At 44.5% G+C, this 19,963-nt stretch overlaps 1 protein-coding gene and 2 long non-coding RNA genes across 7 annotated transcripts; 1 reads left to right on the forward strand and 2 right to left on the reverse strand.

Moving 5' to 3' along the window:
• Positions 1-855: 855 nt before the first annotated feature.
• LOC131499085 (uncharacterized) lies at positions 856-3,691 on the reverse strand. The gene is made up of 2 exons (XR_009255716.1): positions 3,610-3,691; positions 856-2,617 (listed from the first exon to the last, which is right to left on the reverse strand). It is a non-coding gene; the product is annotated as an uncharacterized LOC131499085 (long non-coding RNA).
• On the forward strand, positions 1,255-19,629 carry LOC131499084 (V-set and transmembrane domain-containing protein 1-like). Of its 5 annotated transcripts, none has more exons than XM_058706812.1 (9): positions 1,271-1,492; positions 6,452-6,487; positions 6,614-6,898; positions 10,086-10,124; positions 15,936-16,028; positions 16,166-16,193; positions 16,366-16,403; positions 16,503-16,540; positions 19,386-19,629. In XM_058706812.1, exons 1-9 carry the CDS (start codon positions 1,459-1,461, stop codon positions 19,416-19,418), a joined length of 624 nt encoding a protein of 207 aa, XP_058562795.1. In that variant the 5' UTR covers positions 1,271-1,458; the 3' UTR covers positions 19,419-19,629. The 5 variants fall into 5 exon arrangements, with proteins under 5 accessions (XP_058562799.1, XP_058562798.1, XP_058562795.1 ...); XM_058706813.1 differs by having other exon boundaries at positions 1,273-1,492; positions 16,366-16,413; positions 16,507-16,540; XM_058706816.1 differs by lacking the exon at positions 6,614-6,898 and having other exon boundaries at positions 1,255-1,492.
• Positions 6,799-8,160, reverse strand: LOC131499086 (uncharacterized). Its single transcript, XR_009255717.1, has 2 exons — positions 7,998-8,160; positions 6,799-6,962 (listed from the first exon to the last, which is right to left on the reverse strand). It is a non-coding gene; the product is annotated as an uncharacterized LOC131499086 (long non-coding RNA).
• Positions 19,630-19,963: the final 334 nt, after the last annotated feature.

A 19,963-nucleotide genomic window follows, 5' to 3' on the forward strand; every position in this document is an offset into this window, starting at 1 on the left:
ATTTCAGCAATCTCATGGTTAAATATTCATGGTTAAGGGAGAGAAGAATCATAGATTAGTTCTGGGAAAGAGGCAAAATCTTGCCTGGGCGCAGCCTTACATGGGCAGACGAAGGCACATAGTGGACAGTATTGACTTTTTGCATGTCTAACTACTCATATCCTGTATATCCTGGTAAGACTATCTTGACTGGGACATTGGCCAACTATCACTTACTCTCTGTGGTTAAATGAGATTGATCCAACTTTCTAGCTGCAGGTGTGCTCACTGCCCCAGAAAGGCCAATCAGCATAATCTATCACACTGGCTACATTGATCAATTTAGGAACAGACATGTAAACCAAGATCAAGCAATGTTGAGTCTGCCTTATGAGTTTTGTTGCAAGTGTTAGTGCAAGCATACTATTTTTTTTTCAAGTACATTATTTCTGCCTGGATATGCTGGTGGATATCTTCCCAGAACATAATGAGAAACAACCTGAGAGTGAAGTCTACACAGTGGGAAGTGGCGCCCAGACATGGAGAAAGACAGAGTTCTATTATTTGAGCATTTGGATCTACCCATGCTTGAACCCATTACAACCTTAGTGTTTTCAGTTATGTGAGGCAATCATTAATTAACAAGAGTCTTAACTAACTTGGGAAGCAATGAGTAGCTGGGAAAGAAAGATGTGTGTTGTACTTCTAGAGAGGAATTTTCTCCCTTAATTCATCAATATTTCCTCCTTGTTCCCGGAAAATGGAATTACACTCTCCCCGTGAGGGGAAAAAAAACTGAATGGAAGCTTTCCAATTTCCCTTGATTACTTTCTCTTCTGTAAAAGAAAGCACACTAAAAATCCAATGTGTGACCCATTTGTCAAGGTTTACTAAGAGACAAGTTTACTCAGCTTCAAAGGCAGACATCCATTTCTGCTTTCTTGTTGACCAACCTGCTCTCACGGGCAGCGGGTGCCCAGCTTTTACCAGAGACTCCTGCATTTTAGACGTTACCATGTGCTTGCCCAGCCACTGTATTTTGCTGATGCTAATTTTCTGGTTTTGATAATGTACTGTACTTCTACTACCATTAGGGAAAGCTGGTTGATGGGCACATGGGAACCCTGTATTTTTTTTTTTTTTTGCAACTCTAAAACGTTTTCCAAGACAATTATTATTTTTTTGTAAAAGAAAATATCTTGGTCAGGACTTTAGATGAGATAAGACAGATCTTGGGGTGGGTGGAGCTGGCACACACACCGGATTTATGAAGGAGATGTTGTCATTGATCATTTCCTGGCTTGGTTGTGAGAAGGAAACTCTACACCAGGTGGTGGAGAACCAAAGTGTCAGGGTGAAACCTCTACCCACACAGCCTGGGCACAAAGTGGCAGGAGGGAGCCATGATGGCCCAGTCCCCCTTCTTCCTTTGAACTATAAAACTGAAGACAGGATCTCGGTCTGGGTGGAAGGGGCACTATGATCACAGAATTCCTGTCCTTGCTTTGCCTCGGTAAGTCTCCAGGACTGGGATGGATGGGTTTGGGTGGGTGAGAAAATTTACCACGAAGTGGAGGTTGATGTGCATTGATGGCTTCTGTGTCTTAGACACATGCCACCTGTCAGACTTTGGTGGGCTGTGGTACAACATGCCTCTGTACTGGTGCTTGCACATAACGAATGAGGAACCAAGGTTCAGAGATGTGTAGTGACACCCTGGTTTACTCAGCTGTGAAATGCAGAGCTCCCATGGGGTCCCCAAACCTGTTTTGTCTAAATACCAGTCTTGCCATGAATGCTTGTAGGCATATAGGAGGGTGGGGTATGTACAGTGTAGAGTGGTGAGTTTGGGTACAAATCAGGAATTCAGTGAAGAGTTATGCTGCAGACAATGGATGACATGAAAATTTTCTGGCCAGCCCTATCCTCAGCCTGATTTTAACTGTCCTCAACTTGAACGTGATGTAATCAGATGGATCTGAGCCTGTAGAAAGGAACGCCTCGATTATAACTGTGACTTGGTCACACAGGAGCTCTAGACTTTGAACCAGCAGCTCCACTGACCAAGCCCCCACTTCCTCCCTCTTTCATGAGTAGGAGGTGAAGGGTGTGTGTGTGTAGGACAGCAGGACTTCTCATCTGCCCCAGTTCCTTCCTCCTTCTTCTGGGGTATAGACCTTCCCTTTGGGGTATTGTTCCTCCCACACACACATTTGAGCTTCTGGGGTGGCTGTCAGTCACTGTACCCCAAACCTCCCTCTGTAGGGCAGAATAATCTGGGAAGTCAAGAGACTGACCTTTTCCTGCCCATATTCATTTCCTGGGGCTGCTGTCACAAAGTGCCACAAGCCAAGTGGCTTAAAACCATAAAAATGTATTCTCTCACAGTTCTGGAGGCCAGAAGTCCAAGATCAAGGTGCAGAGCTGGCCTTGTGAGGGCTCTGAGGCTCAAAGGGAGAATCCGTTCCCAGCTCTCCTCGCTTCTGGGGATGGCAGGCAGTCCTTGGGCTCCTTGTCTGTAGATACTTTGCTGGGATCTCTCGTGTTTTCAAATGGCCGTCTTCCCTCTGTGTCTGTCTCCATGTCTCTCCACCTCTTCTTATGCAGACTTAGGGGGCCATCCTACTCTCCAATAACACTATTTCCAAATAACATATTAGGACTTGAACATATCTTTTGAGGGGGACACAAATCAACCCATAAGACTGTCCTCCTCTTTGACCATAATCATTATTCCAGGGATGATGCAAAGCAAGCCAGTCCAGTTCTGTCGGGAAGTTTCTCAAACTGGCATCAGGACACAGATAAATTTTGGTCCTCTATGAAGTGACCTTCCAAAGATGCCAGACTGTAGTTGCCCTCAGCCCCGCTCCCAGGCTCTTGGTCCTATCCTGACCATATTCAGAGGGAGTGATGCATGCCAGTGAAGAGAAAAGGCCCTAACAGCACTGAATCCCTGGATCAGATGGCTCTAGAGGCCAGCCAGATCCACCATTGCACTTGACGGAGGTTGCTTGCGATACAACTAGGCATTTCCACTTAATCTTATTTCAGGTGGACTTTTGATACCTGAATCTTTGTGCATCTTTAGGGCAAAAGTACCCAACTTACATAAAAATGTTTAAATGTGGGGCGCCTGGGTGGCTCAGTCGGTTAAGCGTCCGACTTCGGCTCAGGTCATGATCTCACGGTTCATGGGTTCGAGCCCCGCGTCGGGCTCTGTGCTGACAGCTCAGAGCCTGGAGCCTGTTTCAGATTCTGTGTCTCCTTCTCTCTGTGACCCTCCCCCGTTCATGCTCTGTCTCTCTCTGTCTCAAAAATAAATAAACATTAAAAAAAATTAAAAAAAAATGTTTAAATGTATTAAGGTACAGTTCACATAAGAGTAACCATTTTAAAGTATTCAATTTAGTGGCATGGTAGACATTCACATTGTTATGTAACCATCACAAAATGACTTCATCACCCTTAAAGGAAATACTATACCTACAAGGCAGTCACTCATCATCCTAACCCTAACCCTAACCCTAACCCTTCCCCCAGACCCTGGCAGTCACCAATCTACTCTCTGTCTCTCTAGATTTAGCTATTCTGGACATATCATGTAAATGGAATCATATGATGTGTGACCTTTCATGTCTGGCTTCTTTTTCTTGGTATATTTGTAGGGTCCATCCATGGTGCAGCATGTATCGCTGTGACATTTCTTTCTATAATGGAATAAGATAATATTTTATATAATATACTATAATCTGAATAATCTTTTACATAAAAATTTTCAAGCTTTCCAGATGATGAGTTCAAAGGATCTGTTAAGTTGTAATTTAACGGTAACTGGGAGACCCAAGTTTGGCACCCAGTTCTAATGTGTGAGGGTGGGACCCTGACACCACCAAGCAAGTCTTGAACACCAGTTGGGTATACTATAATTTCACTCAATTGTGATACTATCTAGCTGGAGGTAGCATCAGATCCTATAGGTAAGGTGTCAGTTCTACAAGAACGCCCCCTCTCCATTTCAGGTGCCAGTCACCAGTTCAGGTGGTCACCTGGGCTTCTGATCAACTGTCTATATATCAGGAGCTCCCATAACCCCCTCTTTTGGTCCAATTAGTTTGCTAGAGAAGCTCATAGAATTCACAGAAATATTTTACTTACTATATTACTAGAATATTATAAATATAAAAATATAAATATATATGGCTCTGGAACAGCCAGATGGAAGAGGTGTGGAGGGCCAGGTATGGGGAAAGAGCACAGAGTTTTCATGTCTTCTCCAGGTGCACCATTCTCCCTGCACCTCCATATGTTCACCAACCTGGAAGCTCTCTGAACTCGTTCGTCTTTTAGAGCTTTTATAGAGGTTTCATTCCATAGGCATGGTTGATGAAATCATTGGCCATTGGTGATTGATTCCATCTCCAGCCCCTCTCCCCTCCCCAGAGGTCAGTGAGGTGGGACTGAAAGTTCCAGCCTTGTCCTCCTAGGGTTGATTCCCTTGGCAACCAGCCCCCATCCTTAGGTGTGGTCCAAAAGTCCCTTCATTTACATAATGAAAGAATGCTTATCGCTTTCAACACTTAGAAAATTCCAAGGGTTTCAGGACCTCTGTGCCAGGAACCAGGACAGAAACCAAATGTGTGTTTCTTACCATAAATCACAGTATCACATTAGTTTTTAGGGAACTGTGGTTTCTAGGGCCCCCACTCCTTCCTATCTCAGTAAAGGTAATAGCCCCTAACTAGGCTGGACATTGTACAGCGCTCCATTTGATGTCTGTAAAGGCCATTCTAAGTGTTAGATGTAGGATACGTGGTAGAGGTGGGCAAATATCAGCCAAATGACAGATACTTGATCATTGGTAGTTTCTCTATTGTAATTACTTCCTGGGAAATGTGCTTTTTCAGGTTATCCTGAATGCCAGTGGGTTTCTTCCCCTTAATGACAGCTTTCTCCATTTCAGTCTTCCTTGTCTAAGTCAGCTGTCGTCCCTTGTTAGGAGAGATGGACAAGTTCTGAGGAATCCAATGCGCCGTATGGGGACTTGAGTTAATGATTCTGTATTCTCACCACACACACACACACACACACACTCACAAAGGGTAACTATATGAGGTGATGGAGGTGTTAACTAGCTTGAAGGTGGTAATCATTGATTGATTGATAGATGATAGATATAAAATCATCATATTGTAGAACTTAAATATACACAATTTTATTTGACAAAGAAAGAGGACCCCTCCCTCACTTTCTATTCTCTGGTAGGGTTTCACAATGTAAAATGAACTAAAGGCAACTGTATGTTTGTGTGTGTGTGTGTGTGCGTGTGTGTGTTTAAGGGAATCACTATTTGAGCAAACTATTGGCTGATATCAGAGCTGAGATATCATGAGTCTGAAAGCAGGATTGGTGGGGGGGGGGCACTAAAAAGGGACCATGAGACCTAGGACTCCCTGACCACCCAGAGGATGATTTCCTACCTACTAATCCCAGACATTGTCACTGCAAGTGCCCTCTCAGCACACTGTCTAGACTCCACCTCCTTCCTTCTAGGTGAAGCTTGGGGGTCCCTGTTGTGAGCTGACCTCTGAGTTTAAACAAAGGCCAGATGTCTTGAGATACTCTTGCATTGAGAAATTATAGCTTCAACTCTTAGCAGACCCCAAGACTGGTTTCCCATATTTTCATCCATGGGATGATGTTCCTGTCCCAGAATGAAATAAATAGAACAGAACATAGGAGAGGGAGGGGCTGATGTTTGTCAAGATCAAAGCCAAGAGTGAAGAAAGCATTTAAGACCACGAATGTCTTGAATTCTTTGTGAAAAGAAGAACTTTGTTAGAGACAGCAACTTCCTCTCCAGAGAGGAAACCCTCCACTCATACTCCACAATAAAATAACCATTGCATCATTTAAGTGGTAAGGGTGAAAACTGCCATCATACAAGACAGGAGAGGAAAATATAGGTAAGTGTGCAATGATTTCTAGATGGTGAAAGAAAAGACTAATTGTGAAAGCAACACAATAAATCAGGAAATGTTACTGGAATTTTGTACATAAACATTAACTCCTGAATGAGAAACAATGGGACATAAGCAAAAGGTAAAAAATAAACCCAAGGAGGGGCACCTGGGTGGCTCAGTTGGTTAAGCATCTGACTTTGGCCCGGGTCATGATCTTGCAGTCTGTGAGTTTGAGCCCCGCATAGGGCTCTGTGCTGACAGCTCAGAGCCTGGAGCCTGCTTTGGATTCTGTGTCTCCCTCTCTCTCTCAGCCCCTCCCCCGCTCGTGTTCTGTCACTATCTCTCTCTCAAAGATAAATAAACATTAAAAAAATTTTTTTTAAATCTACCCAAGGAAGTACCTTCAACAAATGGGATGGATCTTTAACAAATTAGTCACGCATCATCTGCCTGATTTGTACTCCAAGATGAGTATATAAACTCATGTCTAATGAGAGTTTCTCTTCCAGGGCTTTCCCTGGGCTTTGAAGATGAGAAAAAGAATGGTGAGTTTTCTTGCATACACTTGATCTGTTCCTGCATCCCAAGTTTTCTATCTGATCCTCTGAATTCTGGGAGGGCATTGGCAGTCATCACTTGGAAGATTCAGACTAACTCTGAATTCTTTCCAGAGACACTTACCAAACCCTACCTCAGTGCCTTGCCCAGCCCAGTGGTTGAACAGGGATGTAACGTGACCTTGAGGTGCCTGGGTCACCGCCACAATGTGACATTCATGCTGAGGAAGCTGCAGGACTCTGGGTACAGACAGGAGCAGAGATCTGCAGGATATGAGGCTGAATTCCTCCTCACTCACCTGGAGCCAAAGGATGCTGGGACGTACTTTTGCGCCTACAAGACAATGGACTCCCAGGAGTGGTCAGAGGAGAGTGAACACCTGCAGCTGGAGGTCACAGGTGAGAAAGGCAGCTTCAGGTTTTCCCTTGAGGCACATATTCCTTTTCCTGTGATGGAACCTGGCTGGGGAGAGAAGAGTCCAGGAAACAAAAAGACAGCTGTGACTGCTTGAGTGTAGAGAATTGGGGGAAGGCGGGAATGGGAACTGAATTTGGTGACCAGTTCTCATCAGAGATTCCGAATGGGTATCAATGAGGTGGGTGTGGAGGGTGTTTTAGAATATATGTATTAACAGAAAATTTGAAGTATGACCAAAGATGGAGATGTGATTGTCACTGGGGAAAAAAAAAGTGTTTGTTAGTTTCCAAGAGGGGGATGCCATGCAGGACCACACAGAGAAGCACCAGGGCTAGTCAGGAAGCAGAGGGAGGGAGAAGATGGGGCAGGAACCTTTACTGTGGTTTCTGTGGGAAGGAACAGGCTTAAGATTGGCTCTGGGGTATAGAGGCTGTCCCTGAGTGTCTCGTATCTGACCCTGGAGTCATTAGGGCAGGGGAATAGTGGTCCAGAGTGTGGGAGCCATAGAGGAGGTGGTCAAGAGTGTGAGTTCTGGATTGCTTGGGTTGCATTTGAGAGGCGTGCTTGAGGGAGAGCTGTCTTCTATCTCTAGGAAGTAGATACCCTGGGAGGGGAATATCTCCAGGGTCAGCAAGGTCCCAAAATGTCAAAGAATCAAATACAGAAAATAAAAGACATGGTTAATACAGAGATGGGTAAGAATGTCCCCAGGGAAACCCTGGTCCTTCCCTTTACCCCCGTTGCTTTGTACTCTTCAGGATCAATCCTAAAACCTTCCCTCTTACTCAGCATAGATCCCGAGACAATTCCAGGTCACAGTGTGAGACTCTGATTCCATACAGCAGAACCAAATGTATGGATATTGTTCTGCTGAAAACGGTGATGGCAGAGCCACTACAAGTTGAGAAAATAAGAAAATCCAAACTGAGCATCGTGGCAGCATAAGACATCCCTCATTTTTGTACCAATCTTCCATGCCAACAACAGAAATGTGGCATCCATGCACAAACAAAAGTGCTTTTGTGGGAGTTGTGGGATCCGGCACCAAACACCAAGGGACCCAAGAGGAGTCTCACCCACCTGTGAGTTGAGTAGTAGGCAGACAGACCTCAGTACCAGCTGTGGAACCTGCAGGAGACTGTAAATTATTTCCAGGTCCTATTGGCCATGGTCTGGAAGCACCTGGAGATGTGATCAATAACTTATGGACAAGGGAACCTGTGTGGACATCTACAAACCAAGACTGAATCATGAAGAAATAGAAAATCTGAACAGATCAATAACAGAGAAGGAGAGTACCTCAAAAATCAAAAACCTCCCAATGAAGAAGAGCCCAGGACCAACCAGAAGGTTTCACTTATGAATTCCACCAGACATTTAAAGAAAAAATAATGCAAATCCTTCTCAGAGTCTTCCCAAAAATGGAAGAGGAGGGAACACTCCTACTCTCATTTCATGAGGCCGGCATCACCGATACCAAAGCCAGACAGTAACACTAAAAGAAAACTACGGAGCAATATAATATCCCCGATGAACATAGATGCAGATATTCCCAACAAAACATTAGCAACCAAGTTCAACAGCACATTAAGGTTACACGTCATGGTTAAGTGGGATTTGTCCCTGTGGTATAAGGATGGTTCAACATATACAATCAATAAATGCGATAGACCACATTCGTGAATGAAGGACAGAAGTCATACGATCATCTCAGTAGATGCAGAAAAGGTATTTGACAAAATACAACATACTTTCAAAATTAAAAACTCTCCACAAGTGGGGTATAGAAGGAATACATCTCAACATAACAAAGGACATACGCAAGTCCACAGTTGGCATCATACTCGAAGGGGAAAGGTCAAAAGCTTTTCCTCTAACATCAGAAACAAGACAAGGATGTCCACTCTCACCACTTCCATTCAACGTAGCAATCGAGCAGTCAAACAAGACAAAGAAGTAAGAGGCATCCAAACTGGAAAGGAAGAAGCAGAACCGTCTTTATTTGCAGATGATGTAATCTTACATATGGAAAACCCTAACGACCCAACCAAAAAAATGCTGGATCCTGAATGGTCAAAGAAATACGGAGAAAGAACAAAGTCGGGGGTATCACACATCCTAATTTCAGACTATACTGGAAAGCTACAGTAATCCAAATGGTACGGTACTGGCATAAAAATAGACACATAGACCAGCAAAACAAAACCAAGAGCCCAGAATTCAAGCCTCACATATACAATCAACTGACATTTGGTAGGGGAGCCAAAAATACTCAGTGGGGTGAGGGTAGTCTCTTCAGTAAACGGTGTTGGGAGAACTGGATGCCAGAAGAATGAAATTGGACCCCTATCTTACACCACTCACAAAAATCAATTCAAAACGTAGTAGAGACTTAAACATAAGACCCCACACCATAAAACCCCTCGAAGAAAACAGGGGAAAACTCCTTTGCTTAATCTTGGCAATGAGGTTTTCAGATATGACACAAAAAGCATTAAAAAGGCAAAAATAGGGGCGCCTGGGTGGCTCAGTCAGTTGGGCGGCCGACTTCAGCTCAGGTCATGATCTCGCGGTCCGTGAGGGCTGTGAGTTTGAGCCCCGTGTCGGGCTCTGTGCTGACAGCTCAGAGCCTGGAGCCTGTTTCAGATTCTGTGTCTCCCTCTCTCTGACCCTCCCCCATTCATGCTCTGTCTCTCTCTGTCTCAAAAATAAATGTTACAAAAAAAATTTATAAAAAAAAAATTTTTTTTTAAGGCAAAAATAAACAAGTGGGAAGGCATCAAGCTAAAAAGCTTCTGCGTGGCTAAAGAAATAGTCAACAAGATAAGAAAACTTAACCAAATGGGAGAGAATATTTGCAAAATGACAGTGCCCTTGCCTGAGATAGGGAAGACTGGCAAGGAATAGGATTGGAAGGGGAGGGGGGAATTAGTGGGGTCATATAAATATTTTTGTTATTAGAAATAATATCAAAACTCCAAGAATATTAGAAAGAGCAATCTCATATTCTGACCCTGGTTTGCGAACCCAGTGAGCATCCCAAGAGTGGGGAAGACATTCTCTGCTTCCCAAAGAAGGCATAGAGTCCGTAAGTGGGACATGAGGACATAGGACCCCAAGATCCCCACACAATCATTGTGATTTTTTTTCTTACCTCCTGTTTTCTAGATGACCGCAAAAAACGCAGAGCCCCTCCAGGGGGAAAAGGTAAGATAAATTGAAGAATGCTTTTCCAAATTATACCCACCTCATGAGACAGGGGATCCTTTTTTTTTTTTTTAATTTTTTTTCAACGTTTTTTATTTATTTTTGGGACAGAGAGAGACATAGCATGAACGGGGGGGGGGGTGCAGAGAGAGAGGGAGACACAGAGTCGGAAGCAGGCTCCAGGCTCCGAGCCATCAGCCCAGAGCCTGACGCGGGGCTCGAACTCACGGACCGCGAGATCGTGACCTGGCTGAAGTCGGACGCTTAACCGACTGCGCCACCCAGGCGCCCCAACAGGGGATCCTTTTTGATTAAAAGGCACAAGAAGCATCTCGATGCATGATTTCTCAATGCGATTGGGAGGATGATTGCCTCTCTTGGGCAATGACTGCTGAGCTCCTCCTGGGTTCATAAAAATCTGATGAGTAAGACAGCACAAGGTGCATCGTTTGTCATTTTACATAATGAAAACACTATGGTGGAGTTTTGGGAAGAATGGGGATGAGCTTGTGTGTCTGGTTTGGGCAGCACGATCCCTATGCTGTGGAGTCCACGTGCTTTGGGAATATGTATGACCAAAGGACTTGCTAAAACTTCTAAATTCTCGGGGCACCTGGGTGGCTCAGTCGGTTAAGCGGCCGACTTCGGCTCAGGTCATGATCTGCTGGTCAGTGAGTTCAAGCCCCGCGTCGGGCTCTGTGCTGACAGCTCAGAGCCTGGAGCCTGTTTCAGATTCTGTGTCTCCCTCTCTCTGACCCTCCCCTGTTCATGCTCTGTCTCTCTCTGTCTCAAAAATAAATAAACATTAAAAAAATTATTAAAAAAAAACTTCTAAATTCTCAAACACAGCTGAACATTCAGTTACTTTTCTCTGATGCTGCTTTTCCATGAAGAATTGGCTAAGATTCTATCCTCAGAGATGCCTGTAAAAGTTAGAGCTTTTGACATCTTTGGATGAAAACAGGAGCTCATCCAGATTTTAATGGCCAAATATATAATGTAAATTGGCAACTAGGTGCTTATTCATCTTTAATTTCTGCAACTTGTAACCTCCCTATAAGCTACTCCAAAGAGCCAAAATTGTTCAGGGCTGTCATTAGAGTTGACACTGACATAACCAGCTTTTTTTTTTTTTAAAGGTATCTCCCAAAATGTCCTTGCAAAATAAGTAATAGTCTTTGAAAATGTGTTTATTCAGGATTAGCAGACTTGGGAAATGATTTCTACTCCAGCTTTGGGACCATAATGCATGCCAGGAATGTCTTCTTGGAGAGATATGAAATCTGATAGCATCCAGGAGCATGAAAGGGTCAGAAATAGAGCAGGAAGGGCCAGGGATGGTGTCAGAGGGGAAAGAGGAAGAGAAACGGTGATTTCGGCTCTTGCGTTATTTTCTTTCTTTTTGATTGATACATAACTCACACTCCCTAAATTCACCCTTTTGAAGGATATGACTCAGTGGCATTTTAGTATGTTTGCAAGGCTGTGCAGCCACAGCCACTATACAATTCCAGAACATTCTCATCACCCCCAAATGAAATCGCCAGCCTGTTAAGCGATGTCTCCCCATCCCCATGGTGGACATTTGGGTTGTTCATACCTTTTTGGTATCGCAATAATTCTACCCTGAGCATTGGTGTGCACGTACCTGTTTGAGTCCCCGCTCCCAATTTTTCTTCGGTATCTACCCATGGGTAGAATTGGAAGGGCATATGTTAACTCTACATTTAACTTTTTGAGAAACGGCCAAGTTATTTCCCAGCGTGGCCGCCCCATTTTACATTCCCACCAGTAATGCATGTGGGTTCCAATATCTCCATATCCTTGCCAACCCTTATTTTCCTTTTATTATAGACACCTTAGTGGGTGTCTTCTTAAGATGTGCTTTCTGAGTTCAAATTTATACCGCCGCAATTCTAAACAGAATAAAGCCTTTAAGCTCAGACAGGATGTCCCCAGCCCGCATACGAGGCCAGTCTTCTCTTCTGTGCCTGTGACTTTATTTACGCTCCATGTCAAGCTGTATCCCTTTGCTCGTCTGATTCCTTCACACCAACACCAGAGACCCTTTGTAGTTTATTCTGGCAACTTGTAAACATGGATGTGAAATTTGGCCAGGAAATGTGGACATCTCAGGGTGAGCTCAGATCGATGGGTGTGGGGCCATAGGAAGAGGAAAGTCTTGTAATAGTTTACTTCTCATTTCTAGTGAGCTGCTGTGGGAGAGAAATCTAGGCTAGATGAAGGTCGAAGTTTCTCTGCATCCATTCGGGGCCTTGCTAGTCCGGGAAGAGCTGCTCCTGCCCTGTGTCTCACGTCCCTGGTGATGTGCTGATAGATTGCTGTGTTTGAGGGTGTGTTGGATTCAGGGCTGCTAGAAGCAGACTCTCACATGAGTGTGGAAACAATATTGTAGAGGGCACAGGGGAAGAAGGCATGAGAAGAAAAGGACCGAACACGAGTGAGTGTCTTTTGCTCAATGCCACGGGAAAGTGCAGGAGATGGAGAAGGTGACACACACGGGCAGCCAGGGCTTAAGGCAGGAAACCACAATCCAGAGTGCATAAAAATGGCAAAGGGATCTGGGGGAGCAGGGAAGGAGGAATATCAGCATCATCTGCTACAGAGGGAGACAGGTGTGGGCGGGATATCGGGGGAGAAAATAATCATTATCACTGCGATCTCATTATCCTACATGGTGAGTCAGATTCTAGACTGAGCGTTGTAAAGCCAGTACTCACACCTTCCATCATTATCCAGCTCTGTGAGTCAGGTATTCTCACCCCACCCCTCTCCTTCCGGCCCCATCTTTATGGAGCTGTAATCGGGAAATAAAATAAGGTATTTAAAGTGTGCCCCGTGATGGTTGGGAGTACAAGTACGCCGTGAAAGGAATCCCCCCATCAAGTGAATGAATGCACCTGCCCCTCACGTACTCACCCCCCCCTTTTTTTTAAGTAAGAATGCTTAAGATCTCTTTAAGCAAATTTCAATTATACAATAGAATATCGACTACTGTCACCATACGATACATTACATGTCCAGAATTTATTCACCTTTTTAAAAAAATTTAATATTTATTTATTTTTGTGAGAGCGAGAGAAGGAGTGTGAGACAGGGAGGGGCAGAGAGAGAGGGAGACACAGAATCCGAAACGGGCTCCAGGCTCTGAGCTGTCAGCACAGAGCCCGATGTGGGGCTCGAACTCACGGACTGTGATGTCATGACCTGAGCCGAAGGCAGACGCCCAACCAACTGCGCCACCCGGGCACCCCATGTTGTCTTTTTTTTTTAATTTTTTTTAACGTTTATTTATTTTTGAGACAGAGAGAGACAGAGCATGAATGGGGGAGGGGCAGAGAGAGAGGGAGACAGAGAATCGGAAGCAGGCTCCAGGCTCCGAGCCATCAGCCCAGAGCCCGATGCGGGGCTCGAACTCACGGACCGCGAGATCGTGACCTGAGCTGAAGTCGGACGCTTAACCGACTGAGCCACCCAGGCGCCCCCCATGTTGTCTTTTATAAGTAATTTTTATTCGCTTCTTTTGAATGCAAACAGAGTCGATGTGTTCACATTCTTTCCAAATTTAAAAGACTGAAAAAAAGTACTATCAAACAAAAAAATTCAGTTCTTATGGTCTTCTGTATAGGAGGCATTTTGGAAGAAAAATTCCACACGAAAGATGATTCTAGTAAGCCTCAGTCAGCAAGAGAACCCTCCTGTGAAAATACTCACTAACTGGTGTGGTTCTGTTTAGAAATAAGACATATCTAGATAATTCAAAAATAATGTTTCTAGTAGCCAGGAAATATTCATTGTAAATTCAAGATCTCACGTAAAGGGAAAACTTCATGTGATTGGCAATAAAATTTCTTATCATGTGCCATTTTAGCTTAAAACGCGTATATGTTAGATATTAGATTTAAACAGTTACGAATTTGCATGAACATATTTCTCCTGATTGGCGTTCCCGTTGCCCCAAAAAGTGAATACCAAGGAAAGTAATGTATTTTATGAACTTGATTAATCACTGTACACATCCTGTATCACCTCTGGATTTCTCTCAAAACTTGTTTTACTCCTTTTTTTTTTAAAGTTTTTTTTTAAGTTTATTCATTTTTGAGAAAGAGAGAGAGACAGAGACAGAGCGTGAGCGGGGGAGGGGCAGAGAGAGAGGGAGACACAGAATCTGAAGCGGGTTCCAGGCTCTGAGCTGTCAGCAGAGAGCCCGACGCTGGGCTCGAACTCATGACCTAAGCTGAAGTCAGATGCTTAACCGACTGAGCCACCCAGGAACCCAGATGATAAAAGGAATCATCTTTTAACTGGAAGCGTCTCCTCACTTACCCCGCCCTCAGCCCCTGGCAACCATCTACTCTCTGCTTCTATGAGTTCAATTAAAAAAAAAAAAAATTTTTTTTAAATTTTTTAGATTCCAAGTGTAAGTGGAATCCAATCATGTAGTGTTTGCCTTTAGTTCATGTCACTTAGCATAATGCCCTCCAGGTTTCATAGGCTTTGTTGCAGATGGTCGGATTTTCTGAATAATATCCCAGGGGTGTATAACATTTAAACAACCCTTGAACTGGGAGAGAGTTGGGACTTCCATTCATGTCTGATGGGACTTGCCTCTGCCAGCATCGCCGTTATGGGGGGAAATGTGTATCTGCCCAGACTGTGAGCTCACTTCTCTGGGGTTTCCACACCCAGTGGCCAGCACAGAGCTGCCCGGACCTGGGGCCGCCTGGCCTAAAGGGTTAGACATCCCAGGACTTGAAGCCCATCCCGGCTGTGTGACTTTTTTTTTTAAATTTTTTTTAAACATGTATTTATTTTTAAAAAAAATTTTTTTTAACGTTTATTTATTTTTGAGACAGAGAGAGACAGAGCATGAACAGGGGAGGGTCAGAGAGAGACAGGGAGACAGAGAATCTGAAACAGGCTCCAGGCTCTGAGCTGTCAGCACAGAGCCCGACGCAGGGCTCGAACTCACGGGCCGTGAGATCATGACCTGAGCCGAAGTTGGACGCTTAACCGACTGAGCCACCCAGGCGCCCCAACATGTATTTATTTTTGAGAGACAGAAAGAGACAGAGCATGAGCAGAGGAGGGGCAGAGAGAGGGGGAGACACAGAATCGGAAGCAGGGTCCAGGCTCTGAGCTGTCAGCACAGAGCCTTGAACCCACGAACTGTGAGATCATGACCTGCACCGAAGTCGGATGCTCAACCAATTGAGCCACCCGGGTGCCCCATAAATCTTCATTATTATTGATATGGCTGACACACTGATTGGGAATTTCCCTTGGGCGAGGCCCTCTCTGGGAGTGCCCACCTGGTTACCCCCCAGCCCCCCACCATGCAGTGCAGTCAGTAGCTACTATTCCCATCCTCGCTTTGAATGGGGAAAGGGAGGGGCGCCTGGGTGGCTCAGTCGGTTAAGCGTCCGACTTCGGCTCAGGTCACGATCTCACAGTCCGTGAGTTCGAGCCCTGCGTCGGGCTCTGTGCTGACAGCTCGGAGCCTGGAGCCTGTTTCAGATTCTGTGTCTCCCTCTCTCTCTCTGCCCCTCCCCCGTTCATGCTCTGTCTCTCTCTCTGTCTCAAAAATAAATAAACGTTAAAAAAAAAAAAATGAATGGGGAAAGGGAAAGTCAGATTCACTCCCCTAAGACATGGGAAGTTCCAGCTCGGAAGCAGCAGCTGAAGGCTTTAGAAGCCCGATTGTCTGGCTGCTGACAACTGTCCTGCCACATGCAGATCAGGGTGTCTGGGCAGCCAAACTGATTGTCTGACCTGCTCCTCTCCCACCAGCCACCAGATCCACCATTGCTGCCACATGCAGCTGTCTCTCCATTTTGCTCCTCTTCCTCTCCGTCTTCCTCATCAACAGATGCACCCAGCATGGTGAGTTCAGGGATGCACCGATTTAAAACACTGGGGAAGGGGAGTGAAGTGAAGGATTTTCTCATTAGATAAATTCCTCCCTGTATTATTATTATTATTATTATTATTATTATTATTATTATGTGTTTTTTTTGTAGATTTGTCACATGAAGAATCCACCAAGAGGTAGACAAACTCGACATATCTCGTGCCCCCTCCCACCTTTCACAGACCCTGTTTGCGTGTCTGTGATTCCCACTCCCGTCCAACCCGTGCTGTGACTCTCTTCTTCTCTCCAAAACCCTATCCTCTCCCCCAGTCTTCATATCCCACACTTTAATGTGTTTCTGTCTCTCAGAACCAGCCATTCCAAACTTCCCCAGCAGGAGGCTATGGGTGAGTGATAAGGGAAGAAACCACATGGGCATGGTGGGATAGGAAGGGTAAGTCTGACTCCTGCAATCTGAGAACTGATTTTTCCCCCCTTTCTCTCACATGCAGATTCATCCGACCTGGAAAGGACATCTGTCTCGGTGAGTTCTCCCCACAAGCTCACTTATCTCCATAGGCCGACCCTGTTCACCCGCTGGTTTAGCCCACACTCTGGTTATATGACTGCCCCCAGCTCACACAATTGACCGGAGGCCAATGAACATTGTGTTTAAAAACATATGCTTCAGCCAAACTCATATAAACTGAGGGCAGAATGGTGGTTACCAGGAGGTGAGAAAGTCGGTAGATAAGTAAGTTCTGGAGATGAAATGCACAGCATTGTGATCATGGTCGGTAAGGATGTATTCAAACTTCAGAGTTGCTAAGAGATTACATCTTAATTGTTCTCACTGCTTGGAAAAGACATGATAATTATGTGATGGGATTCATGTGTTAGCTAGCACTATGGTGGTAATCGTGTTGCAATATATAAATGTATCAAATAAACACTTGGTACGTTTATATATTGCAACAAGATTACCACCATAGTGGTAAAACCTATACAATGTTATATGTCAGTTATGTCTCAATCAACAAAGATACACGGGCTTTTTGTTCCGGAGTAGCAAGACTCCAACTGCCCATGGCTACTATTTATTACCAATATGGTCTGAGACAAAGCATGAAACCCCTGTGATCTGGACCCTTCATTGCCTCCCATATTGAGTGGGAATCAAAATCCCCCATGAGAAGGCCTGTGTGAATCCACTGATGTGCTAATCACAAAGGGTTTGCTGGAGTTGCCAGCAAATTTTAAACGTCAGATGGCATAAAAGCATCAATTAACAAATGTTAACCAATGTACATTATTTTTTTCTATTTAAAATACTGTTTACTTGCGATTCAACATTAATTAGCATTACCTTGGGGTGCCTGGGTGGCTCAGTTCGTTAAGTGTCTGACTTCAGCTCAGGTCATGATCTCGTGGTCTGTGAGTTCAAGCCCCGCACCGGGCTCTGTGCTGACAGCTCGGAGTCTGGAGCCAGCTTCGGATTCTGTGTCTCCCTCTCTCTCTGCCCCTCCTCCACTCACATCCTGTCTCTGTCAGAAATGAATAAACATTAAAAAATTTTTTTTTTAATTAGTATTACCTCTAAGAGCAATAACAGATAACATTTATACATTTTTCCCATAGGACACAGAGGTCCATTGGTTTATTCTTTATGTCAAAGCAAGTAAAAAGAGGCATTAGCAAAAAGTACAAATGGTTCAATGTTGTGTTTAAAAAATATTTATGCACATGGCATTCACTTAGATATGCATATAATTTTTTAAGGTATGGAAAAACATAGTTCACAGATTCGCAAATAAAGCCTCAATGAACAAATCTGGCCTATTTTAAGCGTTGGATTAATGACATTGATTAGCAAATTGTTGATCATAATATGAAAATAATATAATATTACGATGTGCTACCTCCATACAGTGAAATTCTATTCAGCAATAAAAAAAGGAAGAGGGGCGCCTGGGTGGCGCAGTCGGTTAAGCGTCCGACTTCAGCCAGGTCACGATCTCGCGGTCCGTGAGTTCGAGCCCCGCGTCAGGCTCTGGGCTGATGGCTCGGAGCCTGGAGCCTGTTTCCGATTCTGTGTCTCCCTCTCTCTCTGCCCCTCCCCCGTTCATGCTCTGTCTCTCTCTGTCCCAAAAATAAATAAAAAACGTTGAAAAAAAAATTAAAAAAAAAAAAAAGGAAGAAAGTAGTGATAGGTACCTTTGGTACAAGGATATATTGCAAAAACCATTTTGCTAAGTGAAAAAAAGCCAGATACAGAAGACTGTCCATGGTGGTGTTCCATTGTGTAAAATCTCCAGAAAAAGCACATTAGTGGTGGCCTATGGCTGGGGTGGGGAGAGCAGGTGTAACTGCACATAGGCACGAGGGAACTTTTTTGCGTGACGAATGTTCTAAAACTTACTGTGGTGATGGCCAGCCACATCATTCTACCGATTCACTAAATGTCATCAAATTTCACACATGGTACATAAATTATATCTTTTTTTTTTAATTTTTTTCAACGTTTTTTATTTATTTTTGGGACAGAGAGAGACAGAGCATGAACGGGGGAGGGGCAGAGAGAGAGGGAGACACAGAATCGGAAACAGGCTCCATGCTCCGAGCCATCAGCCCAGAGCCTGACGCGGGGCTCGAACTCACGGACCGCGAGATCGTGACCTGGCTGAAGTCGGACGCTTAACCGACTGCGCCACCCAGGCGCCCCCCATAAATTATATCTTAATAACACTTTTTAAAAAATTTTTTAACGTTTATTTATTTTTGAGACAGAGAGAGACAGAGCATGAATGGGGGAGGGGCAGAGAGAGAGGGAGACACAGAATCTGAAACAGGCTCCAGGCTCTGAGCTGTCAACACAGAGCCCGACATGGGGCTGGAACTCACGGACCGTGAGATCATGACCTGAGCCGAAGTCGGACGCTTCACCGACTGAGCCACCCAGGCGCCCCAATAACACTTGTTTTAAAAACAGTGTAATATTACATAACCAGTAGGAATTCTTGAAGGATAGTAGTTCTTATTCTCAAAACCGTGCATTTGCAATGACTGTTATTAGTCCCAGTTATACTCATTAGCATCGTTTCATTAAAACCAGAGTCAAAACCCTCATCGTCCGTGAAACATGGCCATTCCTAGAATGGCTCTGTGCAGTAGGACTTCCCGCCATGATGGAAGTGTCCCAAAGCTGTGCTCATACAACAGCCACTGGCTGCATGTGGCTTGTGCACATTGGGGATGCATCTGGTGTGACTGAGGACCTGAGTTTTGAGTTCGATTTAACTTTAATTCACTTAAATGTAAATAGCCATATGTGGCTTGTAGGTACCATATGAGACAGCTAAGCTCTAAATGGCCATCTCTCTTCTCCAAAGGCTGAAAGACCCCCAGGGAGTGAGCTATGCTGATCGAAACCCCAAGGCACCACCTGCGGCAGCTTCTGTCCCCCGCCGAGGAGCCCCCAGGATCCTGTGAACGTACAGTGCTGTAGGATCCCTGGAAGGAGGAGAACTTGATTTTAGATGGTGGAGGTGACTGGACACATGGAAACCAGGTCACTGTGTGTCCTTGGCTCACAATCCATAGTAATAAAATGAAGTTTCTGGTTTTTTGCTTCCACACCTCTCAAGAATTACTGGTCTCAAAAAATAAATTTAAAAAAAAAGTTAAAAAAAATTTAAAAAAAAGAATTACCGGCTGGATTTCCCCAAAATTTGGAGTGTGACTTTAGTACAGTTTGGCTTAAAACATAGGCTAAGAACACATACCATGTGTATGGGCTGGTAGTACCAGGATACCCACTTAGGGAATTCTAGATGGCACCCCATACATAGAAAACTGTTCCCCCAGAAAACTCCATTGATTGCTGTGGGGTGAGGCATAGAAAACTGTTCCCCCAGAAAATTCCATTGATTGCTGTTGGGTGAGGCATCCCACAGACCAAGGGATTTTG

This window comes from Neofelis nebulosa, chromosome 17, assembly GCF_028018385.1.
Source record: "Neofelis nebulosa isolate mNeoNeb1 chromosome 17, mNeoNeb1.pri, whole genome shotgun sequence".
NCBI lineage: Eukaryota > Metazoa > Chordata > Mammalia > Carnivora > Felidae > Neofelis > Neofelis nebulosa.